Raw genomic sequence first — 12,827 nt, 5'->3', positions numbered from 1 at the left:
TCCTTATGACACTAACCACGTCTGTGATGTTCAGAATCTTCCTTTGTCGTTTCTTTGTTTTGGGATGGAGTCGGAGCAAACCACACCTTCTGGAATGTCTCATTCACCAGATTCTATCTAACAGGCACAGTCACTCAGTACATACATACACATATGAATAAACATACACATAAACAGCAGTGTTTTAGGTGCAGACCTTGATGCCTTCCTTGTTGTTGACTGTCCTGATCATCCGCACACACATCTCCGTGATTTGACTGAACTTGGGCTAATCCAGACAAATGCCTCTGAGGATTCTGATCACCCTTTTCCTCACACTGATGCCTGTATCCTGCAGGAAAACAGAGGCAACAGTTGTTACCAGACAGCAGTGATATAATTTAGCCTCTAGGGAGCAGCATAACACAGTGCTTTGTGAACTTTACATGAGCCCGTAGAACAGCTCAGTAACAGTAACACACTGACACCAAGACAGGCTCTTTTTCTTGAATCTTTTTGTCCGTTCCTTTTCTCATTTAGCGTCACAGTAAACAAGTTTGTTACCTGAGTAGACAAATCCTGTTAAAACCTCTCATCCTCTCGATGAGCATGTGGTAATATTGCTCTGTGAGCTGAGGTCTGTTCAGCACAAGCTGCCCCAGCAGCTCCACAGCTGCCTCCCTCACACTTGTGGAGTTGTCCATCAGGCGCCTGTGAGCCCCGCGCTGTATGTCAGACTGAACACACAAACACATCAGTAAAATGTCTAATGCACGACCATGTTTAAGTCTGAAGTGTCAACTGTACCACAGAGGTGGGTGGAGACATACCCCTGCCAGAATACTGGGGTCTACCGCCACAACTTCAGACAGACACAGCAAAGGTGCTTTCTCCAAGAACTCTCAAAATCTATCAAAATCACAGCATAATATTATTCAACAAATGATCAAATACTTAGGTATAGTTTATAAGTAACGTAAGTGATTTGAACAAACCCATGTTAAATAAATATCAAAACTCTGGACAAACGGCCTCATGGGGGCCAAATATGGCACAATCAGGCGGGAGTTCTTGTAGTCCACAGTGTCAGAGTTCATTCTAAAGGAGCAAACACAATATGTTATTTAACATTATATGATGGTGCTTTATAGTATCATGAATTTACTAAAGGTCCTATATTATACAAAATTGATTAGAATGTTGTTACCTCATTAGATAAACTCAGTCAGATGGAGATAAACTCAGTCAGTTTATCTTCATCAGAACCACCAGCCACAGTAGAACTAGAGGAGCAGCACGAGGAGGCTGCATCATCCCCCTCAGCTTTTTCTGTTCGTGCTGCCTCAGATTGGAACCTCTCACCCACAACCATCAGATCCGCTAACACTTACCACATCTTTAAAATACAGTTAAAACAATGGCTAATTGAAAACCAGATCTGTAGACATTGACTTTATCCACTGTCGCTGCCCCCTGCTGGCCTCTTGCCCTGTATCTGTGTGCGATTGTCGTGTGTGTATGTATGTGCTTTCTTTATGAGTGGAGGTGTGTAGCTGAATGATTGTTGTGAGTCTGCCATTTTATGTAATAGTGCATATATTTCTCGACTGTTTTCTATGTATTTATTATATTGTAATTTTTACTCTTGTTTTTAGGTGGACAGTATCTGCTGTCAAGGGACTACAAATAGCCTTTAGCTAATTCTGGCATATTTACATAAATGTTGATTAATATGCATTGTCCCTGAAATAAATAAATAAATAAATAAATAAATAAATAAATAAATAAATAAATAAATAAATAAATAAATAAATAAATAAATAAATAAATAAATAGTGGACAGTTTTAAGTACCTTGAACATCACATCACGGACATTCATAAAAGAAGTCAACAAAGACTATCAGTAATAAGAAAACTCAAAGGACTCTATGTTTCTCCACACCTGTTATTACTGTTGTATAAATCTATCATTCAGCCCATCCCACTGTACTGTTCCACCTGCTTCTACAACATGCTTACTGTTAAAAACCGGACCAAACTCATAAAAGTAACAGACATAGCTGCTAAAATCATATGACTGTTTCAATGATACATCTTTGAGGAATCCTTCACAAATCCTTTATTGTTTACATCTCCAAAGCTAAACATAGATCATGTTGAGTTCAACCTTGTGATGTGATGTAGAGGTAACTACCTCCAGTTAACAGCTCCTTTTACCTTTTCCTTTTAAGTTGGCAATTCCGGGGCTGAAATTGTCCAAATGATTCTATTGAAGGTGTATGGTGTTTAAAAGCACAGGAGAGTGCTTCCTGTATTTACCACATGACATCACAAGGTGGAACAGTGTTTTCATTTTGACACAAAATTTCATACACAATTCCAATTGGTCATCCCAATCAAAAAAATCAATGAGACCCATGTTGTTTTTTTGCACTGTGTTGCCATGACGATGTGCTAAAGTGCACATGTTATCCTAATGGGAGTGATCCCAAAATGTCCCATTCATGAGGAAAATATTAGTATCATGGAATAATGTGAAATTTAGCACAATGACTCTTTATGTCATCTCGATCAAAAAAAGTAAATTGGACCCATGTCATATCTTTCACTGGATTGCCATGACGCGAGACAGCCTGTCTTATCCTAATGGGAAATTTTCCAAATTTTCCTACATTTTAAAGTCTTATAACAACTTATTAGCTTCATTTAAGAACGTGAAATTTGGCACAATGACTCTTCAGGTCATCCCCATCAAAAAAGTCCAAGGAGGCAAATTTGTATTTTGCACGGTGTTGCCATTTTGTGCAATTATTCGAGAGTGTAGACTTTGTTTAGTGACAAGTACAGGCCAAAGTCGCAATAAAACAGAGGCAGGTGGCACGTTAGTGCAGGGTCGACCGAGTGCAAAGTGCGGCCCTCGAGGGCCGTTCGGTGCTGCTTGCGGCTTTAATTTCCAGTTTGTTTTTTCCTCACAGACAAAATTAGAGCGAAAAAATTAGGCGCAATAAAATTTACCTTTTAAAGAGCAGAGTGCAGATAAACGTTTGAATGTGTAAATGTTGATTTGTACACTGATAAATATAATTTATTAATTTATTTATTTTTTTTGCACTTACAAATATCATTTTACAATTACAACCTGGTAATATAACATGTACAAATCTGAATAATACACATGATAATATCACCTAAAGGTGATGTACTGTCTGAATTCGGGTTAACTCCTACTGTATATAAACCAGTTAGCGTTGCCACAGCAACCCCGGCCCCCTCTAGCCCCGCCCCCTGATGTCTTAAAAATCGTTTTGAGACAATCGGCGCAAGAAATGTCTCAAAACTCATGAACGCGTAATTTTCAAATTTGTATTTGTAAAATTACTAAGGTGTAAGCGTAAAACTATATTTGTGAGTGTAAAACGATATTTATAAGTGTAAAAAATAAATATTTGTATTTACCAGTATACAAATCAACATTTACCCATTCCAACGTTTGGGAACAGTTGTACCTTCAAAATAATTTCATTTCAGTGAAAAATCGAGCGTGATGTCACTGCAAAGTATCAATGTCAAACTCCTGTCTCGAATGAGTTCAATGATTTTTCAGTAAATTAAATAAAAATAAATAAATCCCGCGTCTGTAGATTATTATATTGTAGTTATGTATTTTTGTATTATTATTTATTATTTTTTTGCATAAGTCCCGTCGCGCTGTCCTCGTGAGGTCAGCAGGCGGCGGCAGGGCGCCATTTCTCTGTAACCGCTCTTATCTCTTTCACCTTTATCATTCATCTTTGTGTTTTTGGGTGTTTTCTGTTTTTCCCCTGCTCTAAACTCCCGCGGAGACTTCATCCGGACCCAGAGACATTTAAACCCCCCGTTAGAGCCGTGCGTTCGCTGAATTTACCGGTAAATCCTCGGTTTTCTGAGAGTTTTTGGAGTTTAGACTCGGTCGTTATCAAACGTTGAGCAGCGGTAACCGGTGACGTTGCCATGGTGATGATCAGGAAGGGCCGGGGCAGCGAGACGAAGCCGCAGAGCAAGTCCTACAAAAGAGCCTCTAGCCCGGCCAAGACTCAGTCCAGCGCTCGGGGGATGGACGCCTGCTCCGGACTCCAGGCAGAGGCCAATGTAAGAGAACTTTCATTATTTATTCTGTCAAGTTTAGGCAGAAAGCATAAAACTTTGGTAAAAATAAAAGTTTCTGTACTGGTTTGATTTTTATTTCAGCCGTTGGAAGCAGCAAAACATTTATTTGTTTAAATGCAGTACTCTGTACAGCGGTGTTTTTCTGTTTATACTGAGATTATGGTAGCACAAACAGTCCATATTTGAATCAATTTATTCAGTACAATATATGGAGAATAAATGTAACTTTTTAGTCATGCTGACAAAAACTAAAAACTAAACACGGATCAAATATAGTTACTTCTATATATTTAAGACAATACTCCAAGCATAAAGTATTCTTAGTTTTACCAGTTTTTGTTCATATTATTTTTAAACTACGGGGTGGCATCTCCTGCCACCAAAAACACAGATTTTTGTACAGTATTTTAACTATTTTATCATATAAACATGATCTATTTTGTCAGTGATTTTAGTCACTTTAAGTAGCATTGCCCTAAAACAGTGGTTCTTAAAGTTTTCTCAGCAGATCTGTGGCTTTCTGAGTACCACCAGGTCAAAAGCATACCTGGCCAGCGAGAACCACACGCTCTGACAAACCTTCAAAATCGAATGTTGAAGGGACTGGTTCATACTCATTTTAGACTAAAATAGTCTAAAATTAGTTTAAGATAAGACTAAACGAAGTGTGTAGTTTTAAAAAATGATGAATACACAATAGGATGAAACATGATATATGATTATATGACATCGTTATAATATGTTTCTGTCTCTAAATTAAACAAACACACACTTTCTCAAAATATAGTACACAGAGTCAGATTGTGTACCATATTTTGAGAAACACTAGTCTGACCTATTAGTTAAAGATGCACTGTGTAACTTTTGAGGTTGAACGTCCAACACCTGCTTTTCTTTGCCTGGAATATTCCACAATATGGCATTAAACTTGCACTTATATGGCATTAAAGGCCCCGCCTAGCCAAGTTACAGGTCAGATCTGTGGAAAGGTGAGCCCACTCACAGCAAGTTTTTTAAGGTGTTTTTGGAAATGAAAACATATGTAATTGAACAAATGTAAGATAGACAAGTTTAATACCAAACTGTGAAACATTTGCTGTGGAGCAGTAACATTTCCATGGAAACAAGCAAGTGTCCACCAGAAAGGTTCCACAGTGCACAGAATCCCTCTGTGTCAGGTTCCACCTCACTGGAGCTCTTTTCTACAGGGACACTCTGAAATTAAATGTTTTTGTCTATACTCTATACTCATCTATACTTTCAGGGCGTAGATTCTGAGGACGAGACAAGCAGCAGTGAGTCAGAGGTCCATGAGGAGCCAAAGGTCCACACTTCAGTTCTCAGGTCAGAGCACTGTTTACTGTGGGTGTGCTAAAATATCCATTTATCGTGATATTAAATTTGGCGATATAGCTGCAAGACAGATTGGCTTATTTCATATTAACTTTGCACAGGTCATTGTTTAACAAATAAATACTCTTGTTAAATTGTATTTGGCTCTTAAAAACAGTTATATATCGCAGATTATCATGTGAAATAATAATATAATTGTGCTATTTTCATATGGTGAGTCATGTTTCAAGTATTGTATCGAATCATGAGAGACCCTGTGATTCCCAGCCCTTCTGTTTACACCAAAATCATCACCAAATATCCAGATTTACATTTAGGGTTTTCTGTTTTACACTGTTCATAAATGTAACTGACTCTATGCCTGCAGCTAAACGTTTGGTTTGTGTCTTAGGAAATCTCTGAGGATTCAGAATGCCAAATGTAAGTCAAAGTTTATTCTTTCTTCTGTGTTTTGGATCCTCATTAATTACTACTGCAGCAATAACTATTCTCAGTGGGGTTCATATAAAACAGAAAACATGTAGACAAAGTTAAAACCAAAACACCAAATCCTCTTGCAGACTGTACAGTGATGTGGGGCAGTTTAAGGCATCAAATATTAATCAAATTCTAATGGTCAGTGATCAGTTTGGGTCATTTTAATGTCTACAGCTAATCCTCTGTCATTATAAGTATGAGGAGTGGAGCAGACCCAAGATGAAGGAGGAATAAATATGACTGTTTTGTGTTAAATTAAAAATCAATTTTGTTTATGCTCAGGGAAAAAAGTCATATTGAAAATTGTGATTGATCAATCAGAGCAGAGACTTGGTCCTAGTTTTCTTGTTAGTAATAAGAAGTGTATTAAGTCCTCACTCTGTAGCGCCCCCTCTGGACTTCAGCGCACAGACTCACTTCTGATGAAGTGAACAGAAATAAAGAGACTCTATTGACTTTAGGTTTGTTGTTGTTCCAGTGAAAGGCCTGAGGAGGAGCTCCAGAATCACTAACAAAAATCAGACGTCCAACATGTTCGATGGCCTCAGCACCAAGTCAGAACCACACCAAAACTCACCATAACACTCCATAACACGCCAACACACACTGACACACATCGAAAACAGTAAAACACACCAACACACACCTTAAACACAGAAACACCAAAACAGCACAATACCATAACAACGAAACCAAATGTCCAACATGTTTGATGCCCTCAAAACCAAGTCAGAACCAACACCATATAACGAACCACAACATGCCATAAAACACCAAAACATCACAACAACAAAACACCATAGTACAGAAACCAGACATTCAACATGTTCAAGGTCCCAGCACCAGCACCATGATATCTCATGATAATAACACTCACTAAAACACCAAAATGCCAAAACATTCCATAACACAAACCAAAACACCATAATACAAAAACAGATGTTCAGCATGTTTGACGATTTCAGCACCAAGTCAGAACTAACACGTTAACACTAGAGCTGTAGTCATTTAGTCGATTAATGGGTCCATGAAGTCTTAGTTGACCAAAAAAGGTACTAGTCGACTAATCATTTTATTTTGAGTCAACAGCCGAAAGGAGAAGTGAGTGAGCTGAAGATTTGGTATTTTTTGGTATTTATATGTGAAAAAAGTAGATTAAACAGATTGAATCTGTCATTTAAATACGTAGCTCCCTAGTCTTTTTTTTGGCATCAATCGTAGTTTTTGCGTGAACCCCCATGCAGATGCATTTGTGTTAGATAAATAGAGATAGGCAATGGTTTTAAGAGCTGTTGACACACACCCTTTTTAGTTGACCAATCGATCGGCAGGACATGTCTTTAGTCCACCAAGAATTTCTTTAGTCAACTATAGCCCTACATAACACATCAACACTCACCAAAACACAGAAAACACCAAAAACACCATAACACCAACTGAAGAGCTTAAAGCTCCGTTCACACATCGTTCACAGTAAATTGACGGGTAAATTGAAAATGCCGGATCAAAAGTGCAGGAAATCAGTTGTGACTTTGTTCAAACTTGACCCTGTTCTGACAAAATGCAGGAAAATTCCCAGGTCAGGCTGCAGGTCTGACTGAGGCTTATGTTTGACCTGTGACCTCTGACCTGTGTTTGTGTTGTGTGCAGCACTGTGCGGTCGGTGCTCAAGACAGTCAACGAGATGAAGAACAAGAAACGCCTCGCTACCAGCAGAGAAGGAGTGAGTGTGGCAGAATGGTTATCCTGTGTCCTCCTTTCATAAAGAAGGTTGTGGGTTAGACTGTCAGTTCTTATCAGCTGACTCGGGGGCGTTTTGCTATGGGCCTCTATCAGTCCCTCACACCCGGCTGTTTATGTTCCCTGCACACGTTGCATGTTTACATCCACATGGCCTTAAAAGTGTGTATGTGTCCCGCCTCTTACTGTTGAAAAATGTACTACAATCACAACTGAACCTGTGTTGCCAGAGCCTTAACCTGCAGGTAGAGTACACAGACAAGCTTTTCAGAACCGCAGCGGCTGCAGAGGCTGCACTAGTACTCATTCTTGATTGGCTCTAGGTGCTGGGGTTTAGCTAGTGACCATTTAGATCAGAGTGAGTCCTTTTAGGTTTAAACCAACTGGATTTCAGCATTGGAACCGGCAACCCAAATGAGAGACTCATATGAGGCTCATTCTGCTTTCTCATTGGATAATTGTCATGAACCTAAACACAAAATTATAACCTGTTGTTTTGTAATAAAAAATAAATGAGCATTACAACTGTTAATATTAAAAGTTATATTTTAGTGTTTCTGTTTGTGCAGAAAATCTACTCCAAAGCCCAGAGGAGCATGACACCTCTGCCCCTTGCACTGCTCTCTGACACTGAGCAAGACAATGGTGCGTCCAGTGAGTTTGCATGTTCTTCCTGTGCCTTCAAACGTGTACAGTAATCAGCCATATTTTGTGTTGTACTATTGACAGTTTAATTTCAAAGTGACTGCTGTTGTATGCTTTTTGTTGTTGGAGGTGAGGGAGACATAGTCGAGGACCAGGGCAGTGACTGTGGCCAGAGCGTCGACGCCAAAACCAGCCGTGCCTCGTCACTGTACAACGCTGGGGGCAACGGTCAGAACTGGATACACACACGCACACACACTGACCACACATGCACACACTCACTGTTTTATGCCATACTGTGGAACATTCCAGTTAAAACAACAGCATCTCCATAGAGACAAGAAGGTTTCAGAGTCTCCACCTAAAACAATCATAGCACCCCTTTAATGTTTGAGACTGACTTTTGTGTTTCATTTGGTTCAGATTTGTTCAAAGGCACTTTCCGGATCAGTGCCTCAGGTCCAAACATCCCACGAAGAGACAGCTTCAGGTCAGTGTCTGGCCCAAGTGAAGATATTGTATAAACAACTCTAGAGGTCAGAATAAATCCACTGTGCATCTGCATCCTCTGCATCTAATTATAAGCGTTTTACTGTCAGAGAATTAGGAAATGTGGGGTTAGCATGTTAGTTGATGTTAAGAGTTGTGAAAAGCTCTTATAAGCTTATCGCGGTGTATAATAAGGATGCTTAGAATATAAGCTAAGTGAGGAACTTTGGACCCCTGCAAAGACTGTTTGAAATTAAGTACTTTTTCACCTTTTTAAGACAGTAAAAATCAGTCACAGAGATTTTAAATGTACTGTTAAAACATTCTAACCCTGCGTCTCCTCTTTCAGACCAACTCCATCTCCCTGGGTGAACAAAGTCGACTCTGGAGAAGACTCGGACGATTCTGACATCCGGAGTGCTATGGCCAGGTCAACTGACCACTGCTGACCCCTGACGCTTGATACTAAAGTTTAGTTTAGTTTATTGGCTTATTTTAACAGGGACCATTTGCATAGACATTAATGAAATGCTTTACCCCAGATTTAGCTAAAACTAGTTTCTATCTGCAGTCCATTAGCAGGTTAACAAACAATAAAAGTACATCCAAATATCAACCCATTTACAATCAAACCGCATTCTCCAGTTCTTTCATTTAAAAAACATTACACTCCACATTAGTCAAAAACTATGTCAGAAATTACCATATGAGCCTACATTACAAAAACATAGAAAAGAGACCATGTGAGCTTGACGCTTGTGTCACCGGTGTGACAGTTCCCTCTGTGTCCTCCAGGTGTCGCCCTCTGAACCTGAACCTCCTCCGGACGCAGCGAGACAAACTGAGCTCTGGGGCCAGACTGGCTGATATCGACCCCATGGCCATTGACCAATCAGTGAGTTACCCCGGGCTTTGCGTTCCTTGTCAATCAAAGTTAACTAATTGCTGTGTGTATTTTCCATGGAGAGACAGTTCCAAGGTCCTATATTACGCAAAATTGACTTGATCTTTAAGCCATGTTGGAATGTTGTTACATCATCAAAAACATACTTGGAGTTGTGTTTTGTTTCATTCACACAACTTTGACCCTTTCTTATTAGCCTGTCTACATCTCCAAAGCTCAAAATGTTCTTTCCCACCTTGTGATGTCATGAAGTGGTAGTTTTCAAGTTAACAAGTTAAAAAGCTTTAACCTTAAGTTCAGTCGAGATTGGGAATTCCAGGGCTGAAACTGTCCAAATGATTCTAGTGAAGGAGTTTAAAAACACAGTGGAGCTCTTCCTTATTACCACATGATGGCACCGCAAGGTGGAAAAATGTTTTCAGTTTGAGAGGAGAACTCAGCATAAATATGCATGTTTTTTGTGTTTAAACATGTGCAGCAGGCAGTGGCCCTGTGCCACCAGCTACAAGACTGACAGAGTTTAAAGGTGTTAGAACACGTCGTTAAAGAGCCCAGTGCCCATGTGTTTAGTGAAGAATCCTTTTATTGCCATTTTCTACACGAGCACAACCACGGTCAAAAACTGTATGCCTCTACTCTGTAGCACTGACACTTAATTAGCCCTTAAATAGGCACACTTGGGCACACATTGGCACATCAAGTAAGCCCAAACAGAAAGTATAGTGACATACAGTGGCTGGTGGTGTAAACATACAAAAAAGCCTCAAAGTGGCTCTTACAAACATATGTGAATGAAGCAAAACACAACTCCAGGTCTGTTTGTGACGAGGAAACAACATAGATCAGAAAATAGCACAATATGGGCCCTTTAATTTCATAATCAGCAGATAATTACAGCAAATATGAAGGTCCAGTGACATTCCTGAACCTAGCCCTGGTCCTGACGCTAACCTTAACCTGGATGTAAAAAATATATTGTCAAAAATCAACATTTGCGAGCCCAATCAAAGTGGCTGTTTGGCATAACGGTTTGGAGGAAATGGTGCCTCTGATGCATCAATGGGAAGTGAAAGGAAAACTGAATGTGTTTTTAGCACAATTTTAATTTAGTTAGTTTAGTCAAAATTCAGCTTTGACTTGTAAAAAAAAAACGTTTTTTAGTCTTGGCAACTCAGGTTAATAGTAAAACAATGTTTGAAAGTGGGTTGCCATGGCTGAAATAGAATGTATGAAATGCAGTTTTTAGGGAGTTTTTGTTGTTTGTAGAGGAAGTGATGGTACTTCAAAAATTGCAGCCTATGTGATGTGGTAATTTGCGTCCATTCAAATAGCGATTTCAATAGCAATTACACTTGCAGCCCCACTCAGGTGTCCGTCTCACCGGTCTCACTGTCTGTCAGGTTGGCTTTGACAGTATCGGTGGTCTGTCCGAACACATCTCTGCTCTGAAGGAGATGGTGGTATTTCCCCTGCTTTATCCCGAAGTCTTTGACAACTTCAAGATCCAACCGCCCAGGTCAGACTCATCCCACCCCTATACCTCTGACCTTGTTCTTGATATGTTTTATCTCTTATAAGATACACAAATTTTATATGGAGGTTACCATATTTTAAGCCCCCTGAGGGTTTTTGGTAACCATCCAAATATGTTATGTAACTCTTATTTATCTCTGAAGTAACCACAGAACAACTTTGTGTAAATAAAAGTTCAAACTTTATGAGACTGATATCAATATCGGAGTGTTCCTAGTTCTGCAGTACAGCTTCACCTCTGTCCCTCCCATTTCCTCAGAGGCTGCCTGTTCTACGGTCCCCCAGGCACAGGGAAGACGCTGGTGGCCCGAGCTCTAGCCTCCGAGTGCAGTCAGGGTTCTCGTAAAGTGGCCTTCTTTATGAGGAAAGGAGCCGACGTCCTGAGCAAGTGGGTGGGCGAGTCGGAGAGACAGCTGCGCCTGCTGTTCGAGCAGGTGACTGTGTTATACATTCATTTATACAGTACTACATTTTTTTTCTTTTTTTATTTTTTTATTTTATTGAAGAACAGTGACAAAGAAAAATATACAATATTTACAGCTTACTATTTACAGAGAAAGTTGTGTTGTGTGAAAGTGTTGGGGGGGCGTCTTGGTTTTCTTTGTAAATATGTGTGTGAGTGTGAGTGTGGAGATAAAATAATAATAATAATAAAAGTAAAAATAACAATAACAGGTTTTATTATTGCTGTCATACTCAGTGTTCAATGGTTGGTCAATATTGCTCTATGTTAGTTTTGTGGTCCTAATGGTGGTATTGGTTATTTAGATTTAAATGTATAATGTGTGTGCGTGCGTGTCCTGTACAATGCATAAAAAGAGGCAAGGTTTTTGTGAGCCCGCACTCAAGGGGCAGTACCCCCTAGGAACGGGCCCCTTCCTTGCTAGCCCTAATCTTTTTATGTATTTGTTGTCAATTATTATTATTATTATTGATTAATAATAAATTTATTATTATTGATAATAATTATTATTATTGTGTATTTATATGTATGTATATATATAAATTATTATTTAATAATTCATGTTATTTATTTTTAATATTTAATATGTGTGTTTATATTCATCCATTTATTTATCTCCATCAGAACCACAAATTAATTCACTAAATAAATTAGTTAATGAATAAGGGAATAGTAATAATGACAATAATAATAGTGACAGCAAAAATAGAAAGTATGAAAGTGGTGTGTGCGCGAATGATAGGTGGTGGTCGGAGGGGCCGATGGCGCAGATTGGCAGCCTCGCTTCCGTCAGTCTGCCCCAGGGCAGCTGTGGCTACAATAGTTGCTTACCATCACCAAGTGTGGAAATGAATGAATAATGACTATAGTGTAGCGCTTTGGGAGGCTTTGACAAGCCTGTAAAGCGCATTACAAGTGTAAGCCATTATTATTATTATAAACGTGTACATACAATGAAAACAATAACACAACAATAATAGTGGTATACAGCAATAGTGGTGGTATGATTGCAATTATTGTAATAAAGTTTAGATAATGTCATGTGTGTGTGTTTTTGTAGGAATGGGGGTGTGTATAGGAATGTGCGTGGCATTCTC

The 12,827-nt window shown here is 39.2% G+C and overlaps 2 protein-coding genes across 3 annotated transcripts in view; one reads left to right on the top strand and one right to left on the bottom strand.

The window, feature by feature from the left end:
• Positions 1-12,827, bottom strand: part of LOC117378631 (proteasome subunit beta type-7-like) — a 273,780-nt gene that overhangs the window by 68,376 nt on the left and 192,577 nt on the right. The gene's annotated exons all lie outside the window — the stretch shown is intronic.
• Positions 5,875-12,827, top strand: part of LOC117378375 (ATPase family AAA domain-containing protein 2-like) — a 29,547-nt gene continuing 22,594 nt past the window's right edge. Inside the window, exons 1-10 of one of the 2 annotated variants that reach the window (XM_055225116.1) lie at positions 5,875-5,899; positions 6,435-6,510; positions 7,607-7,679; positions 8,266-8,341; positions 8,471-8,569; positions 8,765-8,831; positions 9,180-9,260; positions 9,626-9,725; positions 11,135-11,250; positions 11,527-11,701. In XM_055225116.1, coding sequence (XP_055081091.1) covers positions 6,488-6,510; positions 7,607-7,679; positions 8,266-8,341; positions 8,471-8,569; positions 8,765-8,831; positions 9,180-9,260; positions 9,626-9,725; positions 11,135-11,250; positions 11,527-11,701 — 810 coding nt within the window. In that variant the 5' untranslated portion in view covers positions 5,875-5,899; positions 6,435-6,487. Of the gene's footprint in view, positions 5,900-6,434; positions 6,511-7,606; positions 7,680-8,265; positions 8,351-8,470; positions 8,570-8,764; positions 8,832-9,179; positions 9,261-9,625; positions 9,726-11,134; positions 11,251-11,526; positions 11,702-12,827 lie in introns of both variants that reach the window. The other variant, XM_055225115.1, reaches the window with a different exon arrangement.

The sequence above is a fragment of the Periophthalmus magnuspinnatus genome, chromosome 11 (genome assembly GCF_009829125.3).
Source record: "Periophthalmus magnuspinnatus isolate fPerMag1 chromosome 11, fPerMag1.2.pri, whole genome shotgun sequence".
Taxonomy (NCBI): Eukaryota; Metazoa; Chordata; class Actinopteri; order Gobiiformes; family Gobiidae; genus Periophthalmus; species Periophthalmus magnuspinnatus.
Note: the sequence above shows the minus strand (reverse complement) of the source record. Positions and strands in the feature narration are given on the sequence as shown.